The sequence below is a fragment of the Podarcis erhardii genome (assembly GCF_964252035.2).
Source record: "Podarcis erhardii genome assembly, chromosome: 16".
Lineage (NCBI taxonomy): Eukaryota > Metazoa > Chordata > Lepidosauria > Squamata > Lacertidae > Podarcis > Podarcis erhardii.
This window is the reverse complement of record NC_138514.1, coordinates 10,199,754-10,222,259: the sequence shown is the minus strand read 5'-3', so window position 1 is coordinate 10,222,259 and position 22,506 is coordinate 10,199,754. Positions and strand designations below refer to the sequence as shown.

The 22,506-nt window shown below is 46.0% G+C and overlaps 1 protein-coding gene and 1 long non-coding RNA gene across 2 annotated transcripts in view; both read left to right on the top strand.

Annotated features, from left to right (window-relative positions):
* SLC37A2 (solute carrier family 37 member 2) overlaps positions 1–20,833 on the top strand; it is a 67,586-nt gene extending 46,753 nt beyond the window's left edge. The window contains 8 exon segments of the mRNA XM_081843419.1: positions 3,936–3,984; positions 6,178–6,251; positions 7,950–8,028; positions 11,261–11,358; positions 12,538–12,602; positions 14,563–14,616; positions 17,893–17,939; positions 20,445–20,833. Coding sequence (XP_081699545.1) covers positions 3,936–3,984; positions 6,178–6,251; positions 7,950–8,028; positions 11,261–11,358; positions 12,538–12,602; positions 14,563–14,608 — 411 coding nt within the window. The 3' untranslated portion in view covers positions 14,609–14,616; positions 17,893–17,939; positions 20,445–20,833.
* A 230-nt stretch (positions 20,834–21,063) lies between these two features.
* Positions 21,064–22,155, top strand: LOC309331304. The gene is made up of 2 exons (XR_014151800.1): positions 21,064–21,228; positions 21,597–22,155. It is a non-coding gene; the product is annotated as an uncharacterized lncRNA (long non-coding RNA).
* The last annotated feature ends 351 nt before the right edge of the window (positions 22,156–22,506 follow it).

Below are 22,506 nucleotides of genomic sequence, written 5' to 3'. Positions count from 1 at the left end.
TCCCATAGCTGCTTTTCTGCCAGTCAGTAATACATGCATTTTGACCAGACTTCCCAATTGGCTCCATGCAGCCTTTTACAGGGGTAATTCTTATGGCCTTGCTGTTGCTGAGCAGGCATCTTCCTCCCCCTTGGCTGCGGGTCTCTGAATGGCTACGGCGGACCCCTCGGATCCCTGTGCTGTGAGCCATTGCCGTGCCTAACACTGCTGCCTTTTCTTTCCTCCACTGCTTTTTTCTCCCTCTTCTCAGTCTCTCCTCTTTGTTTAAACACCTTCTGGGCGATGGCCATGAGCTGAGATCTGGACATGTCCTGGAACCCAGGCTGTTTTGGATTTTGGTTCTAATGTCCTTTGCACATTGTCCTATGATAGGTACTTAGAGCATTGCGATTGTCCACATTATTTGGGTCCCACTGTGGGTTGGTTAAGGGATATCGTTGAGGCCACTCTGCCTCCTGAACCTGCTGTTCTTTTAGGTGTTCTAAAGCCTGTGTATTCTCCTCCTTTCCTCTGAAGTAAAGAGAGTGTTCAGCAATTGCTGACAGTCTGTCCAGGTAGGCTCATGTGCTGCAAATATAGAGGATAGCAAGTCCACAATTGCCTGGGGCTTCTCAGCAAACGCAGGGGTGTGGGTCTTCCAATTCATCAAATCAGTGGTGGTGAGGGGGACATATTGAAGGGTGAATGTCCTAGGCTGCGGTGGCGGGGCAGGTGGGGCAGAGACATTGTGAGCACCGTCTTGCCCTGCCGGAGGTGCAGGGGGTGGAGGTGGTGGATTGTCAAAAACCACGCGAAGGGGGGGCAGGACTGCTGTCCCTGCCTCTACACTGGACGTGGGCTGATTGGATCTGCACTGTTTTAGGTACTTTCAAAAGGCTTTTTCTCGACCCCTGTAATAAGCGTCTGCAGCATCTCGATACATAGTGGTTGAACTTCTGTATTTGCTCATCTTTTTCCTCAATTCTGTAAGACTGGGGTATAATTCATCCAGGACCTGGTCACTGGGCTCTGCCTTGTGTACTTCTGGGCTGGCTGGCAGCCCCCCCTTTCCTGCTTTGGCTCCTGGGGCCGCATATCGGGGCAGCGGTGGAGCTTTGAGGATATGGGGCTGTCCCTGTCCTCCCAAGGGGCCACCACGGCACTTTTGCCTCGGATCCCTGGTAAATGGGCTTCTTGAGGCGTTTTCCTGCCTGTGCTCCTTTAATTTCATTGAGCAGTCTTATATTTCTTCAGCCAGGGGGGTGGGGGGGTTCTCTATTATCACGTAAACCTCTAGAACTTCATCCATGTTCACAAACTCATCCAAGTTAAATGGAGAAAGTTCTTCCTCTTTTTTTATGCAGGTTTTTTTTTTTTTTTTTTAAACTTCTAGTAGCTCTGCCAGCAGACACCTGACCTTGGCTGCTCACACCCTGTGGTCAGCTTCAGGTGTCCGGCTTGCTTCTTCATCTGTTCCCTCATCCTTTTTCTGTGGCAACTAACTTGTCAACTGTGGTGGCCACAAAGATGCAGGTCTTCTCTTGAGGCTCCTCTGCCTAAGCCTCAAACCAGGGGTCTGTTACAGTGTTCTCTGAGACACACCTGAGCTCTGAGCCATCCAGCTGGTGCCTGATTAAGAACACCAATTAAATTGTCCTCCCTGTCTCAACTGTAACTGCTATAGGTCTGAAAGCATTTCGTATTTCCTAGCCATAGACCACCTCTCACTGGTCATCAGAGAAGCTAGGGGGCTGCTGGTGGTTTCCCTGATGTGTTCCAAACTGCCGCTGGTCACAGAGGTACCCAGCTCTTCCCTAACTAAATTCTGGGATTTAGGTTGACCTTCCTGGTCAAGTTGTAGTTACTATAGGGATCAAAACTATTGGAGGTCTGCAAGGCTCATGTGCTTCCCAGTTCAGTAATGGGCTTTGGAGAAACTAGGAGGCTTGCCTTACTACCAAAGCCACAGCTCAGCAGAGAATTCTCCAGCTCTGCCTGGCTGAACTCTTGCCTTCATTGAGGTCCAGAGATCTGAAACCTTTGTATACACTCTAGTTCTGTATACTAACTTGGATAACCTAAGGGATCTCTGGAGCGATCCCCTCCATCGCTCCCAAATCTGAATCTGAGTCTGAAACTCTTCCCTAAGTAGATACTCAGCCTCAAAGAGATACTCCTTGTTGCCCTGTCCCAGCTAGAGCCTCTATGTTTCTTCCCAGTTCACACAGAGTGCGCAAGCGTTCTGGCATCACCACAATGCCATAGTCTCCGCTGAATCCTTTCTTGAAATTGTTCAGCATGCATTGCAGGGGAGTTATTGGACCTTTCGAGCCACCCCCTCCCATATTTAATATGGTCCTTGTGCAGCGTCCCCAAACACCAAACACACACACATGCAGTTCCCAATTTTCCTTGCCCAGTCGAGCTCGCGCTGCTGGGAAATGAAGTACTTATTGGTTCTACCCCAGGGGAATACCCTGGGGTTGCACACACACACGCACCAAGTGCCTCTTTCACTGGACGCTGTACCACACACTAGCCTCCCGGTTCCCCCCCTTTTTCCTTTCTGCCTTCCTTATACCTTTAAATCCCTAAGCGTGGGTGGTTTTCAGGGGCCAACTCTACCCTTACTGCCACCAAGCACGCTGGACAGGTGATCAGTCTGTCCCTTCTCCTTAGCCAAGGAGGTTTCCTATGTCCTCAGGGCCCTTTGCCCATGTACTCACCCCAGCCGGCTGGTCTCTGCCCTGTTCTCCCAACCTCGGTTCTTCAATCCGTTGTCTCCTCTCACAGGATCCAGCAGAAGGGTCAAATTGGCTTCGCCCTCCTCCGAAGAAAAACCTCGGTGGCGCCAGGAGTAAGCGGCCTATTGGCTCTTCCCCTGCGCCCTGCCTAGAAAAGGACAAGGGAGCTGCCTTCTGGTCTTTTTGAGGACTTAAGGTCCTTGATCCGAGTCACCTGTGGCACCAGAAATGTTAGAGACTTCATATTCTGTAAATTCAGAATCTAGACCAGAATGGAAAAATCCAGGCAGCAATATTTTTATTGACTTTGGTTTATTTGTCAGACAAGCAAAGCAAAGTGGGTACATTCAGGAAAAATGAGAGAATGCCCACGAACACCAGGGGCAGACAACTTTTATACCTTTTGGCAAAAGCACAGTTCAGCCCTTGACCCACCCCTTACACATTCCTGCTCAACCAATTAAAGAATTGATGGTGGCCCTTCGGTTCCAGGCTGCGTTATCCACTAGGTGGCGCTGCAAGTTTAAAATCTATCTGACCTCTTTGCAATTCCTGGTAAAACCACATCGGCCATCCGTGTTCTCACCTTATTTTGTGGTGGGCTACATCTTTCCTGTTGTTCGCTCTATTCTCGGTCTGTTTACTGGAATTGGGTCAGCAGCTAGAGCAGGTGTGAAGTGCTCAGACCACATTTGCTGCATTTGCAAAGAATGCTTTTGCAAACAGAAGAGAGATAGCTTTTAGCCTTTTAGTTTGCTTTCTAAGATGGCTTTCAGCTTATAAAATGGCTCCAGCCTGGCTCTCCAAAGTGGACCCAGGTGGACCCCTGGTCCTTACTCCTTCAAAAGGTCAGCACCAACACTTTGAATTGTGCTCGGAAATGTACTGGGAGCCAATGTAGGACCGGTGTTATATGGTCTCAGCAGCCACTCCCAGTCACCAGTCTAGCTAACGCATTCTGGATTGGTTGTAGTTTCCGGGTCACCTTCAAAGGTAGCCCCACACAGAGCGCATTGCTGTACACCATACATTTAAAGCACCCCTTAAGCACTCATGGCTTCCCCAAAAGATTCTGGGAGCTTTTGTTGAGTTCGCTCAGAGCTGTTAGAAGACCCCTATTCCCCTCACAGAGCTGCAATTCCTAGAGTTCCCTGGGACTGCTTGTTGAATCTCTCTGGAAATGCTCATTCACTGCCTTGCTTTCTCTTCTAGCTCTTCGCCTACAACCATGTTGGCCAGAATGGACTAGCAACGTCAGTAGGTAAAGTTGCACTCATTTCTGGAGATTTTCACCACTGGCATACACTGGCTTCCACCAAGAAACCTCTGAGCTAGTTCTCACATTGCCACTGGACCCTGATGGTCCCTTTGTTGCTGTTCTTGATTCAGTTTTGTGCAGGGAAATAAATGTTCTCTGAATATATCACCAGGCTATCTGGAGCTGGCAGTATGGTAGGGATTTGAGTGTCACCTTCTACTTTACAAGTGAAGGTGTTCTAGCTAGCAAATTGCTTCACAGACTTGGAGAATATATTTAATCCCACTCAAGCACCCATCTGCTGCATGAGGGAGCCTAATCCTGATAGCCCTGCCCAGCTGCACTTGCTACCCATGCCCACTGCCAACACAAGAACCTGCCTTCTGTGGGAATGTTGAGGGAAGTAGGAGAGGATATATTGATTAGATATTATCCCGCCTCACTCACGCTAGTGAGCTAGTAGCAGAGCACATTCCCTTGCACATTGCTAGAAGCAAGTTGGTGGATTTGTTAGAATTGTTTAAGTTGAGAAGTCTGGCTTCTCTGGAATGGATTGTTCCTGGTAAATTTCCCTTTATTTCCCTCTTAAAAATAATAACAACACGACAGTCTTCTTTAAAAGTAATGGTAAAGTTTAGTTGCATTCAGTTTACAGTAGTATCATGAAGGCAGGCTTCAATCCTGTGGTTACGTTTGCAGAGAAAAGAAGTCTTTAAAAATATATATTTTTATTAACGGCTTCAACATAACAAATTATCAAACCACATAATTGCTTACATTAATTTTACCCCTTCCCCCCTCTCTTCCATCCTCGCCCCCTCCCCCAGAGACGTCCCTCAGCTCCTCTCTCTGATTTCTCAGCACATAGTATTCTCTGCATGTTATAAAATTTTACATATCCTTACATTATTTATCATGTTATCAACCAATAAATTTGTGTATGTTTATTCAAACCTGCCAAGGAGTCCAGTTCATTTTGTTGTCTTTCTAGATAATTTGTAAAAAGCTCCCATTCTTCCTTAAAGTCATCCTTGTCCCATAATTTATATGTCAGTTTAGCCAACTCTGCATAGTTCATCAGTTTTTCTTGCCTCTCTTCTTTCGTTGGGATTTCCTCATTCTTCCATCCTTGTGCTATCAAGACTCTTGCCGCTGTTGTGGCATACATAAATAAATTCTTTGTTTTTCTTGGCAGCTCTTGTCCTACAATCCCTAACACATTTGTAGAGAAGAGAAGTCTGAGATAGGCCCCAGACTTTTTACCTTGTGGCTTCGATCCTCTGTAAGGATGGATGGCTAAGAGCCAGCAAAAGATGGTAAAAGAGCAGCAAAAGAGAGTCAAATAGCCAAAGAAGAGTCCAAGAAGAAGATGGCTGCATGACTAGCCCTTTTATGGAGTCTCCTAGGGTCATGCCCAGGGACGTGGGTGGCACTGTGGGTTAAACCATAGAGCCTACAACTTGCCGATCAGAAGGTCGGTGGTTCGAATCCCCATAACGGGGTGAGCTCCTGTTGCTCGGTCCCTGCTCCTGCCAACCTAGCAGTTTGAAAGAACGAAGTGCAAGTAGATAAACAGGTACCGCTCCAGTAGGAAGGTAAACGGTGTTTCTGTGCGCTGCTCTGGTTCGCCAGAAGCGGCTTAGTCATGCTGGCCACATGACCCAGAAGCTGTACGCTGGCTCCCTCGGCCAATAAAGCGAGATGAGCGCCGCAACCCCAGAGTCGGCCACGACTGGACCTAATGGTCAGGGGTCCCTTTACCTTTACCTTAGGGTCATGCCCATCTACCTGGTCACATACGGGGAGGATGCTCCAGACCAGGTGTGACAAGAAGTCCTCCTGGCTGGAGCAACATTCCCCTGTGTGTCCACTCTAGGCAACAGGAAATATTGTATTTGACTGCTTCAGTGATTACACCTTCTACTGAGTCCTAATATTTGCCCATCTAGCTCAGTACTGTCTACACTGGCTGGCAACAGCTCTCCCCCTGGAGATGCTGGGGACTGAACCTGGGACCCTGCGCCTGCAGAGCAGGTGCTCCCCCAGGGAGCTACAGCCATTGTTTCCGATGCACTTTTTTCATTGACTTAAAATTGCTTTGGGATAGTTCGTAGCAAAGTGATTCGTAAATGGAAGCAAATAAATCGAGACGGCAAGGTTACATGGCTGATGTTTGTTCTTTCTTTCTCTCTGCAGTGATGTTAATTATCTGCGGTGCCCTCGTCAACGGGCCATATGCTCTCATCACAACTGCGGTGTCAGCGGACTTGGTAAGAATTGCCCCCAGAAGTTCTTGTTATTCACTAGGAAACAAAAATGTTCACTCCAGAGCATAGCTGTCAACTTACAGATTTGAAAATAAGGGACCAGCAGCCTTGAAAATAAGGGACCAGTAGCCAAAATAAGGGATTTTAGTCAACCAGCTGAAATACAAAGTTAAAAGGGCTGGCAGGGAGGGAGGGAGAGGAGCTGCTTCCTTTGAAACCCGGGAAATTTAAGGGATCTCCATCAATAAGGGACTGTCCCTCCAATTAAGGGACGCTTGACAGCTATGCTCCAGAGGCCTTTTGAGCTAACAACCCAGGTTGGCTCCCAGACAATTCAGCGGCCCCACATTTGGACATTAGTCAGGATCCGTGCTTAAACCGAAAAGCCTCTAATTTCCTGTTTCATCCAAACTGGGAAACTAAGGTTACCAGCTTCTGAATCAGCCAGGATATTAAATTATAGCTGATGAATACCTTGCTGAGCTATAACCCAGATCCGATTGTCTGAAACAGTTGATTTTCTTCTCTGAGGCTCGTCCCTTGCAACCATTTCTTATTCATCAATTAAGGGCATTCATATGACTTGAGCCTTTCTGGCCTTGAACTCATTCCTAGAACAGGATTCAACACGCAGACGCACAGCACAGCAGTTTTCTTCTTTGGGCAATAGAATAGGAAATTCTTTCCACCGAGTGTAAACATGACACCTTGGCTGAGAGAGCCTCCGGAGGAGGATTGCTTCTTGGCTTCCAGCTCACAGCCTTCAAAACTTGGAAGAGATCTGAATTAATCTGGCACAGATCAGTTACACATTCTCCAGGTACTCTGGAAAAAAATATTTTTTTAATTGGCTGTAAAATTGTCCCTTCGGCAAATCCCTCCTCTCATGGCAGCTGTTAGTGTACAAGAAAGAAAGAAAAAAGATGTAGTCAGGATGGTTTTAGAACAAAGTGGAAAATAGTACAGGCTCAGAGCACTCTTGTTGCAGGGAGTGTTGGCTTGTCTAGGGGAAGCGTTTTCAATGCAACCCCCCCCCCCCAAAAAAGTTCATTGCAATTATATATATTCAACATGTTTCCTTCAATGCATACAATCTTAAAATGATTTGAATTGGTTTTAAAAATACTTTTAAAAGCCGTACAATTTAACAAAACTAACTCATTTTGGAATAATCAATTAAAACCTAGATCTCTGGCCCAGCTCACACACATCTTGCTAAAGGAAACCATGACTTAGCGCAGGGGTCAGCAAACATTTTCAGGGGCCAGATTTAGAAGGTGATTGGGCCGGATCTGGCCCCCAGGCCTTAGTTTGCCTACCCATGACTTAGCACAAGCGTACACTAAGTTTAGGGAAGTTTTTAATGTTTTATTGCTTTATTATTATTATTCTGTTGGGAGCCGCCCAGAGTGGCTGGGGAAACCCAGCCAGATGGGCGGATATGAATTATTATTATTATTATTGTTATTATTATTATTATCCTCCAGTCATTTTGCTGCTCTGCTGAACTAAGCCATGGTTTGGCTTACCACGTCATCTAAACCTCCTAATAGCTAACTAAAATCCACTTCCCTGAATTTTTCGCCCACTAACTGGTTCCAGTCCTGCCCTCCAGAGCAACAGGAACCTTGCAACGTTCATGTGTGGTGGTTTCCTTTAACCTTGTAATCTTTCTTTGTTTTTTCTCCTTTTCCACCCCAGGGCACTCACGAATGTCTCCAAGGAAACGCAAAGGCCCTTGCCACCGTTACAGCCATCATTGATGGAACGGGATCTGTCGGTCAGTAGCTAAGAAGCTTAGGCCAAGTGTGGAAGCTTTGGCCCTCCAGGTGTTTGTTGAACTACAACTCCCATCAGCCCCAGGCAGCACGGCCAATGGCCAGGGATGATGGGAGTTGCAGTCCAGCAACACCTGGAGGGCCATAGTTTCTCCACACCTGGCCTAGGAGTTAATTTGAGCCTCATCCAGTGTTTTGTTGTACAATGCCTCAGAGGGGCAGAGGTTTTTCCTCTTCCCCAAAGGATACCATTATCAAGGGAGATGTGGTGATAATTGGCTGCTTACTAGTCCCACACCTTGGGCCCACTTCTGTCTCAAACCCAGCCCATATCAGCTCTGAATCTGCCCTGAGAAGGGATGGGGCTAATTGCCGCATTGCTTACCCATATGATGCAAATCTGTATGCAAGTGCATCTGCCCTAAAGAGGTTTTTGTGGTTCCTCAAGGCTTCCCAAAATACATATATTTAAATTATTATTATTATTATTATTATTATTATTATTATTATTATTATTATTTCATTGCTCCTCTGATGGCAAAATACTTTATTTTCACTTCATTAAAAAAGTACATACTGATGGCTTCCTTTTCTTTTCTATTTGATAATATTTTTTATTAGTTTTCAATTACAATCCAGTAATAGCCTCATTATAACAATGCCAAATAATAACACAATTACTAATACCAATCATTCAGGTACCAAATTACATAATTTATGTGCCCCCCTATGTGCTAGAGTTGTTGGTTTGAAGTTTTACTTTATTTATGCATTCAAAAATCTTAATAGCTTCAATTACATACCTGCCAATGTTTCCCTTTTTTTAAGGGAAATTCCCTTATTCCGAATAGGATTCCTCGCAAGAAAAGGGAAAAGTTGACAGCTATGTTCAATTATACTCTGGTCAAAATGACAATCCCTTATACAACAACTACAGTATTAACAACTTCCATTCATATTGGCACATTAAATGATTGATAAAACCACAAGTGAGGCAATCAAACTATATTTTTGTTCTTCCTGTGTGTGACAATTACTCTGTCCGTGATGTTTCTTCCTGTCCTTGTAAAATGTTACAGTGGTGCCTCGCAAGACGAAAAGAATCCATTCCGCGAGTCTCTTCGTCTTGCGGTTTTTTTGTCTTGCGAAGCAACCCTATTAGCGGATTAGCGCTATTAGCGGCTTAGCGGCTATTAGCGGCAAAGCGGCTATTAGCGGCTTAGCGGCTTTGAAAAAGCAAAAAAAATTTGCAAGACTCGCAAGACGTTTTCGTCTTGCGAAGCAAGCCCATAGAGAAATTCGTCTTGCAAAGCGCCTCGAAAAACGGAAAACCCTTTCGTCTAGCGGGTTTTTCGTCTTGCGAGGCATTCGTCTTGCGGGGCACTACTGTACGTCTATCTTTTCCCAGTTGTTGCTGTCCTACATCATGCCTTGGGCGGAGTTATACTGATTGCTTCCTTAGGTCACCCACTGTGATACTGTAATGCCAAAAGACTTTTTGTGGCTCCCCAAATCTGCGATTTTTAAAGTATCATCATCATCATCATCATCATCATCAAAATACCTGTTTAAGCTGACTGCTCCCATAGTTATCCCACTGTGATTCTGCAATGCCAAAGGGTTTGGGTTACCCCCTCAAACAACCCCACCCCCACCCCAAGTAAACTTTTTCTTTTTTAAAAGATGCCCATACCAACTTTGACACTGCAGCCTCCTCCACTTAGACATGTGCCCCCACCCCGAGAGTTGGAGAAGGGTAGCCCCCCGCTCTTGTAGACCCCACTGGGCTGAATGGCCCAATGGCTGGTTCAGTAGAAGTCCATTTCCTGTGTTCCTGTATGTCTGAAACAAATCCATACGGCTCTCTAACATCCCTGGTCACACCCATGGTTCCCTACCTCTGTGGGAAATCAACCTGTAAATCAGGGGTCAGCAAACGTTTTCAGCAGGGGGCCAGTCCACTGTCCCTCAGACCTTTTGTGGGGCCGGACTATATTTTGGAGGGGGGGGGAATGAACGAATTCCTATGCCCCACAAATAACCCAGAGATGCATTTTAAATAAAAGGACACATTCTACTCATGTAAAAACACCAGGCAGGCCCCACAAATAACCCAGAGATGCCTTTTAAATAAAAGGACACATTCTACTTATGTAAAAACACCCTGATTCCCGGACCATCTGCGGGCCGGATTTAGAAGGCAGTTGGGTCAGATCCCGCCCCCGGGCCTTAGTTTGCCTACCCATGCTGTAAATTAGCTTTTCTCAACCTGTGGGTCCCCAGATGTTGTTGAACTACAACTCCCATCACCCCTAGCTAGCAAGGCCAGAGCTCAGGGATGATGGGAGTTGTAGTCCAACAACATCTGGGGACCCACAGGTTGAGAACCACTGCTGTAAATGGTCAGTCTGTCAACAGCAGTCAGCCATGTTAGCTACAAACAGAACCCCCACATTCAGAGATCACCAAATGCTTTTGCCACTATGTGCTTCTTGTGAGCTCAGGGTATATGGCTGCCCCCCTGTTAGATGCATAGTTCTGGCTAGAAGAACCTTTGCTGTGTTCCAGCACATCAAGCCTTTTGTTGTTATCTGTGAGTACATGTTGGTCATCTCTAACTTCCTGAGTCTTCCTGCACCACCACCATGTAGGATTTGCAGACATAGGTTTTCTGCGCCATCTGTGCTAGAAGGAGCCTGCCTTCCATATTGCCATGAGCTGGGCTTCACTCTTGGCTTCTTCTTTTTATATATATATAAATATTTATTAAAATTTTTGGATACAAATGCACAAATAATAAACAACCTTACTTATATCATAACGTGGTTTCATCACTTCTTTGGACTCCCTCACGTCTCCCGCTCCCATTTACATCGTTAAAAGGTTTTTCCAAGCAAATTATCAACTTGTTTACGATCTTATATCCACTCATTTAAATATAATCTAGCAATTCTCCAAAAGGTTTATGTTTTCTTTAATCTCACTTATCATCAAATTCAAATCTAATTTAGTGGTGGCCAATTTTTTATAATCTAGCATCCTTCTTAACATTCAACCAAATTACAATGTTTTTGTAAATGCGTCTTAAATTTCTTCCAGTCTTCCTCAATCCTCTCTTCTCCCAGGTCTCGGATTCTGCCAGTCATCTCGGCCAGTTGCATATAGTCCATCAGCTGCATCTGCCACTCTTGGCTTCTTGCTGGTCCTTTGCATCATGCTTTTTTCATTTTGCAGGTGCTGCCCTTGGACCCCTGCTGGCAGGTTTGATCTCTCGCACCGGCTGGGACAATGTCTTCTACATGTTGATGGCCGCCGATCTCCTGGCTTGCCTAGTGAGTTTCCTTTTGCAGAGCATTCCACATCAATTCCTCTGTTAACCCAACCGTTCTGTGAGGCGTCCATGTCGCCTTATTGCCCCTGTCTGCACAGACTTTTGATATGGTGAACTAAGGGATCAGGAACTGGTGCCCTCCAGATGTTGATTGACTATGGGTTCTATCTAGTGCCAATCCTACTCAAGAGTTGTCCTGTGCCACAACTAACTTAGGTCCATTCATTTCAAGGGGTCTCACCTGAGTAGGACTTTTTGGGGACCTGTAACTCCCCTCATCCCTGATGGTTGGCCATTCAAGCTGGTGTTGATGAGAATGGAGATGAACAAAGTCCAGAGGTCTCCATCCCTGCTGTTAGCTAAGGGGTGAATCCTACCAAATTTAACCTCAGTTGGGTAAACCCTTGAGAACAGCTGATATTGCTACACCAATCCTGACCTAAGTTGGGAACCACCTGCAGCTCAGTGGTAGAGCAGACGATTTGCTTGCTGGAGGTCCCAGGTTGCATTCCCCATCATCTCCAGTCAAAAGGATCTCAGGACAGCGACCTGAGAAAGAACCACAAATGAGATTCTGGAAAGCTGCTGTCTGTCAAGAGTTGACAGTACTGGTCTAGGTAGACCAATGGAGAAATAGCAGCTCTATATGAAAACTTTCCTTTCCAACTGCATTTGTCTGTGTGTAATTTTGAAGAAGGATCGTAGCTCAGTGGTAGATCTTTTCAGAAGGTACCAGGTTCAATCCTTGTCATCTCCAGTTGGGGCTTGGAAAGACACCCAACTGAAACTCTGTAGAGCTGCTGCCACTCTGTGTAGACCAGGTATCCCCAAACTCGGTCCTCCAGATGTTTTGGGACTACAACTCCCATCATCCCTAGCTAACAGGACCAGTGGTCAGGGATGATGGGAATTGTAGTCCCAAAACATCTGACTCAGTATAAGACAATGGGTATGGACAGCAACTGTGGCTTGGTGGGGCAAGTGGGAGCAGTCCACCCTCATGCAGCAGATGAAAGCTTGAGTGGGATTGACCAGTGGGTCTGAATAGGTATAAGGCAGATCCTGGTGTCTTTAGCACAGAGACATCATTGCAGCGCCATGGACAAACGCTGGGTGGGCTGTCTGCATGTACCAAACAGCCACTGCCATCATTAACTCTGAGTATATCTTCCCCTTCCAGTTCCTTTCACGTGTGGTGTTCAAAGAAATACGAGGGTGGTGCGGCTCCTGCGGAAGAAAACGAGGGTAGGTGTTTGCAGAGGCTGAATATTTTGGAATGTATGACTCCAGGGACCTGTAGTTCACTGGTGCTTTAAAAATTTCCACCCCTCGATTCCCTTGAATTTTAAGTTTTACCAGCCTGCCAGTGAAGCCCTGTTGAATTCCCCTGCCAATACATGCTGCCATCTTGGGCCAGTTGAGTGTGCACAAAGCAAAACAAGATGGCGGCGTTCTGTTCTAAAATGTGCTACTGAGACCTGCTACGCTGGAATTGCATGACGTGCTGTCAGATTTACCTGTAGAGTAGCATGCTACGGAGCATGCTTGGAAAATCCAGGATAGCGATGCTCCATTCTGGGTGGGGCTTTTATCAGACATGTTTGACAGGGCGTTTTTGACATGCGCCAGCAGCTCATGGGGCAATCATGCACAGACTGAAATTCTCCTTCTCAAAAGAGCACTTAACCATCTTACACACGTTTTACTTCAGGAATGGCTAACCTCTAGTTTGCGGCCCTGATCTGGCCTCACACACACAAAAATTCTGGTGGTGGCAAAAAGAAAATAAATTTAAGGTAGATACAGAGCTGTGGTTGTGGATCCAGCACTGTAACAGATCTGTAACAGCACTGCAGATCACCCCGTTATTAGATTGATTACTTCCCATCTTCAGTTGATCTGAATGTGTCCGGTACATGGAAAAGTCCTGCTATGCTCAATGGGGTTTATTCCCAGGTAAGCAAGCAAAGGATTATAGCTTGAAACACACTGATTTCTCAGAACTTTTCCCAGTTAGTCACCCCCAACAAATGTTCCACAAGCCAAGTGCTCTTGGAACTAAACATTGGAATTAAGCAGTGGAGTTTCTGCTAGGGAAGACTATATGTGTAGCCCTGAAGATGCATGCAGGAGCCAGGGATCCTAGGGACTGCAGATGTTCTGACCATGCTCGAACCATGGTATCTCCACTTAAAAAGCCAAGAAATGAAAAAGGCTTTTGCCTGCACACGCAAACAACCCAATTGCTCTTCCCTTTGCAAGAGCAAACAAAAGAGAAAGCCACCCATTTCACTGTAGTTTTCTGGATCGTCCAAACCAAGCTGTGGTTAGCTGCTTTGGTGGGGGGTGGGACCCAGGACAGCGGTGTCCAACCTTTTTTCAAAGAGGGCCAGATTTGATTAAGTGAAGGGCCGTGAGGGCCGACTGGAGGGCCTACCAAAGTTGTTATCCTTTTTTTAGAATTGAAGTTGTTTTTTTAGGATTTTTTAGGATTGAAGAGGTTTTTTTTAGGATTTTACCCAAGGAAATAAACTGCCGGATTAAACTGACCTACGGGCCGGATTAGGCGCCCGAAACGGACTTTGGACATGCCTTCCCCAGGATTTTAAACCATGATTTGAGGTTAGCTTAATATCCTGGCTTGTTTGGCAGGCGTTTGCCATAGTTCCCCAGTTCAGACGAGATGGGAAACTTTAGGTAGTGAAAGACTTTGTGGTTTGTTTTCTGCTATCACTTTGCCTGGCCGAAAGGCTGGTTTAATATCTTGACTTATCATGCCAAGATACGAGCATCAAACTCCACCATGAAAGTCATATCTAAAGTCATCAACCTCTGGTAATACCGAAAGGGACACTTATGAACCAGGGTCCCAAAGAACCAGGAGCGGTGCTGCTACACACTTGACCTCCCTGCAGTGATGTTGCTGGAGCAGCAGGAAAGTTGGTACTGCTTGGGCACATGGCCAGAGCCCATCCAGCACTCCCACTGATGCCCCTTTCCTTCCTGGGAAGCACCAGCGATGTCACTGCCCGGAGACCTTAATGCGTGGCGTTGCCCCTTCTCACTGACTGCTCCTGCAAAGAGTCAAGTGGAACTCTGGTCATGATAGAATGAACCCCAATTCCTCTACCACCACCACTCCCAACATGCCCACCAATCCTTAACCAATACTAACAGCAACCTTCTCCCCCATGTGCCTTCCTAGCTCTTGTGTAGCATTAACAGAACCAGTAGTGTTGGATATGAAATAGTTTGCAGTGTGAGTATGCCCATTGGTTCTCTCTTCCCATCCAGTGGAACAGGGTGTGTGTGCAAATTTCAGGGTATGATTTTTCTCTTGATTTCCCTCTTTCCCCCACGGGGCATCTGTGAGGCAAAAACGCAGTAGCAAAACACACAGTTTCTGTGACCTATCTTTGAGATTTAAGTTCGCCTAAATAGAGCAAAGGTGTGATGTGTCTAGGGTGGCGAATTCACCTGCATTGTCCTAGCTTTCTGGATCAGAAACCCAGTTATAACTTGGGTTGAACACAATAATCTCAAGTGGATCAAGTGGGATTCAAACACGTAGATCAGGGTGGGAAACGAAGAAGATGAACAAGTTGCATGACCTAGAACCATCCCAACGAGGCTGTGTAGAGATCCTGGCCCGATGAAATAAAGTACTTTTTCACACAGCTCATAGTTAAACTAGAAAGTTCTGTACCACAATGATAGTGGCCATCAACATGGATGGCTTTAAAGGGAGATTAGATGAATTCATGGATCTGAAGGCTGTCCTAGTTGTGGTGGCCATAGGCTGCCTTCATCATTGGAGACTGCATGCATCTGAATACAGTCAAACCTCGGATCCTGAACGCCTCTGTTTTGGAATGTTTCGGCTCCCAAATGCCGAAAACCCAGAAGTAAATGATCTGGTTTTCGAACGTTTTTCGGAAGCCGAATGCCCAGGAAGGGCAGGAAGTTCCTGCAACCAATTGGAAGCTGCGCCTCAGTTGTCAAACATTTTGGAAGCTGAATGGGCTTCCAGAATGGATGACGTTCAACAACCGAGGTTTGACTATACCAGTTGCTATGGAACCTAACAGTAGCAGAATGCTACCGCCCTCATGCCCTGCTTGTAGGTTTCCCAGAAATATCTAGTTGGAAGCAGGATGCTAAGCTAGATAGAATTTTGCTATGATCCAGCATGGATCATCTTAGTTTGCTTATGGCCTAGAAAGGGACAGTGTTCTAACAGAGTCCCAAACAGCACCAAAATAACATGGAGATATCAGCCATGATGGCTATGCTTTGCCTTCATGGTCAGAGGCAGTGTGCTTCTGAAGACCATTTTCTGGAAAACTTCCAGATGGGAGAGTGTTGTTGCACTCATTCCTGCTTATAGGTTTCCCATAGGCATCTGGTCAGCCACTATGAGATGATCCAGTTCTTATGTTTATATTGTTGGTGACATGAGCATTTCCCTCCAATAATTTGGCCATTTCCATATGTGCTATTTTTAAAACGAATATTCAAATTTAAGACTGCAGAGCCCTAGCCAATATCGAACTGAAATGTTTGGTGCCTGTTTCTGCAAGCCATTGTTGTGCCGTGGGACCCACAGATGCCCCCTCTTGACTTCTTGACTAATGCCCCTGAATCCTATAATCGAAATGAATTTCAAGTTGGGGGGGAAAAATCATATCTTGGCTATCATGTCCAGGAAATCATTGGCGCAGCCACGTAATTGCCTTGGTCTTCACAGTTTGTCAATACTCCCATAACCTGTTGTACCTTGTTAACAAATCACCAAGAGTTTTGATTTGGGTGTGTGTGTGATTGAGAAAGAAGAACGGCCGTATTTTAAAGCAGTGGTTCTCAAAGATGAGCTCCCCAAAATGAGGCACAGACAGTCGTCGTGGGAGACATAGGCCACATTCACAGCATACATTTTAAACACTGTGAAACCACTTTAAATGAATTATGTGAGCTGTAGTTTGTCAAGGGTGTTGAGTGGGGTTAGGAGACCTCGGGCACAATTCAAAGTGTTGGTGTTGACCTTTAAAACCCTATAAGGCCTCGGCCCAGTATACCTGAAGGAGCATCTCCACCCCCATCGTTCTGCTGGACATTGAGGTCCAGCTCCGAGGGCCTTCTGGCAGTTCCCTCACTGCGAGAAGTGAGGTTACAGGGAAACAGGCAGAGGGCCTTCTTGGTAGTGGCGCCCACCCTGTGGAACGCCCTCCTGTCAGATTCAAGGAAATAGAGAACTATCTGACTTCTAGAAGACATCTGAAGGCAGCCCTGTTTAGGGAAGTTTTCAATGTTTGATGAATTTTTGTATTTTAATATTTTGCTGGAAGCCTCCCAGAGTGGCTGGGGAAACCCAGCCAGATGGGCAGGGGTATAAATAATAAATTATTAGTAGTATTAGTATTAGTATTATTCTCCTCATGGAGCCACAATTCCCAAAGTTCCTTGTGAAGAGGGATGGGTTATTAAAGAGCTCTGGGAATTATCGTTCTGGCAGAGGAAGAAGGATCTCCCAGCAGCCCCCTTAAGAAGCCTCAATTCCCAGGGTTCTCTGGAGAAAGCCAGCTCTGTTAAATAGTGGCATGATACTGCTTTAAATATATGGTGTGAACGTGGCCATAAGTATCCTGAGCCACGTCTCTTTGTTTTGGTAAGTTTACTCTGAGTAGGACTAACATTGGACTCCCCCTCTAGGGAGTGACCTGCTTGATGCCAAAACATTTCCAAACAATTCCTACCCTTCAGTTCCAACATTTGAAGGGGACTTGTGTTTGAATGTTAAATCCAAACCAGGATAAAATATAAAAAATAGTTTTTGAAACAAACAAAAAGCATACCTTATGAGCAAAAGAAAACAAAAGGAGCACAATTAGGCAACCATTAAAAAGAAAGCAATTCCCATATTACAGGTTTCAGCCAGTGCCTGAAGATAGAGCAATACAGTGGTACCTCGGGTTACAAACACTTTGGGTTACAGACTCCGCTAACCCAGAAGTAGCACCTCGGGTTAAGAACTTTACCTCAGGATGAGAACAGAAATCGTGCGCCGGTGGCGCAGCGGCAGCAGGAGGCCCCATTAGCTAAAGTGGTACCTCAGGTAAAGAATGGTTTCTGGTTAAGAACGGACCTCTGTAACGAATTAAGTTCGTAACCAGAGGTACCATTGTAAGCACCAGGTGAAAGCATCTGGGGAGAGTGCTCCGTAAATGGGGTGCCACCACAGCAAAGGCCCACTTTCTGGCTTAAAGGTATTCCATAATCAGGAGCCACTACAACAAAGGCCCTATTTCTAGTGGCCATGCAACTAACAGAGGCAGGGCCACCCAGATCAGGGCTTCAATTGGTAAGCTCATGTGCCACATGGCTGGGGAGATGCTAAATGTCCCTTGGAACATCTAGCTAGGCCCTGATGACCACTGCTTTAAAGTATCAAGCCATGTTACGTAATGAAACCTGCTCTTCCTCTCCCACCTACTCTCCCAAGAACCCCGGTACCACTATATATTGATTGTGTTCACAGGTCAGACATCACTCTTGAGTAGGCATGTTCTGGGGCCATAAGTCATGGTAAGTCTACGTCTCAAGCCCCTGGTGTTACTTAGTAGGTCATCTCCTGCTTTCTGCTGTCGTTGGGACCTCATGGTCAAAGGTTTCATCATTCCTTCCTTGGCCTTCTTGCCACCTCTGTTGGAATAAGCAAGGCTCTTGTACTCTGGTGGTGGAGCGGGTGTTCCCGGGAACTTAGAAGGAGCCAAGAGAGCCTAAGCAATCCACTGAGTTTCCACGGGTTTTCACACTCTTTCTTGTGAGTCTGCATTTCTGTGGTCATCTCTGAAGATCCTCTGTTCCCAACTTCTTGACTGATTTTTCTCCTGCTTCCTCTTGAATTCTAAACCTGAAACAAAGGAATGGGCTTAGAGCAAGGGGAGCAGTTGGGGACGTCAGGAATGGGCAAACTGGGGGGCAACACTCCTTCTTTGACCTCCAGTCGGTTGCAGCACTTACGTTTACCAGGTTTTTGGGGGGCAGGGGGAATCAAGGCAGCAGCAAAGTCGTTGCAGTGCAAATGCACCACTGAAGATTATCTGCTGATGCATTTGCACCTAGCTGCCATTCTTGCCCCTCCAGCAGCAATACAACTGTCTGGAGGCTAGGTGAGCAGCCATCTGCTGCTGGGTGATATCCAGCTTCAGTCAGAAAGAACAGAAATAGGTTCATATTGCAAGATGAACTTGGTGGATGGGCACTTAAATCCAGTTTTCATCCAAAGGGTGCTTCCAGAATGCAAATTGCAAATTCAGATCTCGCACACAGGACACTGCCAACAGGTGTTTCTTATTTTTTTTATTTAAAAAAACTTAGCATGGAAAATGTAAATCCTGATTAAATGGTGGGGAAATACAGACTGGCATATGGCATCAAATGGCATAAGTGCACAATAGATGCATGTCCATATGCACCTTAAGGGTAACTTTCTCTCTAGGTCAGTGGCTCCCAATTAGGGGTCCAGGAACCCCTGGGCGTCCATGGAACGCACCCAGGGGGTCTGCAGTCCCATCCCTTGCCTCCCCCAACTATTTTTTTGTCATTTTTTGCAGGCTAATATCACAAATTTTATGGTCTGTTTTTAGTATACCTAAAATCCTTTGCTTATTTGGGGCTACCCCACATTTTGTTCGAAAAAAGTACTTTGTAGTGGTAACTGCCACAGAGTAATCATAATTGTCAAAAATAGGAGGTCCGTGGTTTGGCTTTTGAAAAACAGGGGGTCCTCAGTAATTAGCTAATTGGGAACCACTGGTCTAGGTCATCATAGTATTATTATTATTATTATTATTATTATTATTATTATTATTATTATTATTGCTACTACTAGTCAAAACAAAATAAAAAAATTCCTTCCAGTAGCACCTTAAAGACCAACTAAGTTAGTTCTTGGTATGAGCTTTCGTGTGCATGCACACTTCTTCAGATACACTGAAGAGTGCATGCACACGAAAGCTCATACCTAGAACTAACTTAGTTGGTCTTTAAGGTGCTACTGGAAGGAATTTTTTTATTTTGTTTTGACTATGGCAGACCAACACGGCTACCTATCTGTAACTGCTACTACTAGTGTTATTATGAGCTGCAACAAAATGTTGCAGTGTGAGGAACACCTGTTCTTCTGCCAGCCATGCCCTTTCCCATTTCACCAGTAGCCTCCAGATTTGTATTACACATACAAACACACACCAGGTATTTAGCATCCTGTATCCAATGAGGATGCTCAATTCCTATTGGGCCATTTTTCGGTGCTCCACACTACCCCCTGCTTCAAGTGGGGTTGGTTACAATTTTTTTTTTTTTTTTTTTACTACTTGAAATGCTGCAGTTCCCCCAAGTCTTCCAATACTTCCTTTTTTATGCATTCTGTGACATTTGGGCTATGTAAAGATCACAAGCTGCAGAAGCTCACTATTGATGTATGTGATCTATAATGATAATTTTATAAATTCTTTATCAAAAAAGCATTTCTAATCCACCCAAAAGCACCAGGGTGGAAATATATACAGCCTACAACCAAAATGAAACAATAAGATTAAAACAAAATACAGTGCTACCTCCGACGTCTGTTCGACTTCCAAAGCGTTTGGAAACCAAGGCACAGCTTCCGATTGGCTGCAGGAGCAGCCATTCGGAAGCCACGTCAAACGTTTGAGTTTCAAAGAACGTTCGCAAACTGGAACACTCACTTCCGGGTTTGCGGCGTTTGGGAGCCAAAACGTTCGACTCGCAAGGCGTTCGGGATCCAAGGTACAACTGTGAAGCAAAAACCGCAGACTCCAATTGCCAAATAAATCTAGCAGCTGTAAAAGAAATCCAAATGTCCAATATATCTCACCCAAGGACTGTGCCCAAGCCACAGAGGATGCAACAGGAACTGCTTTAGCTTGGAAGCCTTCTGAAAAATCTGTCTCTATCGCTCTCCCTTTGAATCTGTCTGCCCTTGAAAAGGCATCCCCCCCCCCCCCGCCTGCATTGGGGTGTCTACCAGGATGACATTTCTAATGCCTCTCTTTGCCCTTGCAGCTTTAAAGAATTTTGACGGAGACCCACGTGACTGGAGGAAACCATCGAGGCAACAGGGGGAGCCTTGCCGGAGGCAGTTGGTTTTGTTGCCCGCTCCCCTTGTTCACAGCGGGAGGAATAAATGAAGCTGAAACAGGATGTGCTCCAGAAACAAAAGAGAACTCTCTTGCCGAACACCAGTCAAGCTGATCACCAAGCTTCACACTTTTTTAAACAAAGAAAATAAGAATAATAACTGACGGAAGGGAACAGGGGAACATGATGCCGTGGAACCAAAGGAGAAAAAGAAAAGCTGGCATATTTGACATCCGTGCCATATCCAAAGCATCTCTTTTGTATCGATTGCCCTTTAGTTACTGCGATTTTTTGTTATTAAAAATGGCACGGGACCCGCCGGTGGTCTTTTTCTGTCTCCTGGAGCGAAGGGAACATAAGAAGGACCTGCTGGGTCAGGCCAAGGGCCGATCTAGTCCATCGTCCTGTTCTCCCAGTGGCCAACCAGAGGCCTCTGAGAAGCCTGAAATCAGGACCTGGACTCAAGAGCTCTCTTCCAACAGTGGAGATGTGGCTAGTAGGCCTCTGGTAGCTTCCTTCTCCTTGAATTTGTCTGACCCTCTTTTAAAGCCGTCTTGCTTGGTGGCCGTCACTGCCTCTTACAGAAAGTTTTGGTCCTGGGTCTTCCAGTGTTCAGCTTCATTGGACGTTCTAGTATCACAAGAGAAGCAGAAAACCTTTTCTGTCTGCTTCCTCTACATCTTAACACACCTCTTACCATGTCAACTAGGTAAAGGTAAAGGGACCCCTGACCATTAGGTCCAGTCGTGACTGACTCTGGGGTTGCGGCGCTCATCTCGCTTTATTGGCTGACAGAGCCGGCATACAGCTTCCAGGTCATGTGGCCAGCATGACTAAGCTGCTTCTGGCGAACCAGAGCAGCGCATGGAAACACCGTTTACCTTCCCGCCGGAGCGGTACCTATTTATCTACTTGCACTTTGATGTGCTTTTGAACTGCTAGGTTGGCAGGAGCAGGGACTGAGCAACAGGAGCTCACCCTATCGCGGGGATTCGAACCGCTGACCTTCTGATCGGCAAGTCCTAGGCTCTGTGGTTTAACCCACAGCGCCACCCGCATCCCAACCATGTCGACTAGGAAGCCCCATATCTTGTAATCTTTCCCCATATGGGAGTTGTTGTATCACCCTGTTTGTGGCCCAGTGGGAGCAGCTATACCCTTCTAACTGTTGTCATTGGGAGTGAGAGTACACCTTACATGTAGTTCTGTAACCTTTCAAAGTGGCTACAAAGCAAGCCACAAGGGCAGTTTTCTGGGTGCTGCACAATGCTCCTACTGGAAATCAACTGCAATCCTATGCACGCTTACTGGACAGAAAGTGCTACTGAAAACTCTGGGTTCTGAGTTAAAAGGTATCAGCCTTTTCAGACTCAGGGCCCACTTTTAACCCACCAAGCATTTGGAGCCCTATTTCTTAATCTTACATTTGCAGACTGGTCGTGCTCCTGTTGCAACCCACCTTAGATCAGGCCATAACCCACTAGCAGGTCCCGACATACCAGCCCAAAAGCAGCGATCTGTACAACTGCAATCTCGTATGGCTGCAATCTTGTGCATGTTGACTTGGAAATGAGTTGAGCACAGTTTGATTGACATCCCAGTGAGCGTATATATTATACAGCCACACCTCAGGTTATAGATGCTACAGGTTGCGTTTTTTCAGGTTACGGACGTGCCTAAACCTGGAAGTACCAGAATGGGTTACTTCCGGATTTCGGTGCTCGCGCATGCGTAGAAACACTAAATCAGTCCTTGCACATACGCAGACGTGCCGAATCGCAACCCGTACATGCGCAGGTGCTGCGGGTTGCGAATGTGCCTCCCGCACGAATCACGTTCGCAACCCAAGCATCCACTAGAGAGCCAGTGTGGTGTAGTGGTTAAGAACGGTAGTCTCGTAATCTGGAGAACCGGGTTCGAGTCTCCGCTCCTCCACATGCAGCTGCTGGGTGGCCTTGGGCCAGTCACACTTCTTTGAAGTCTCTCA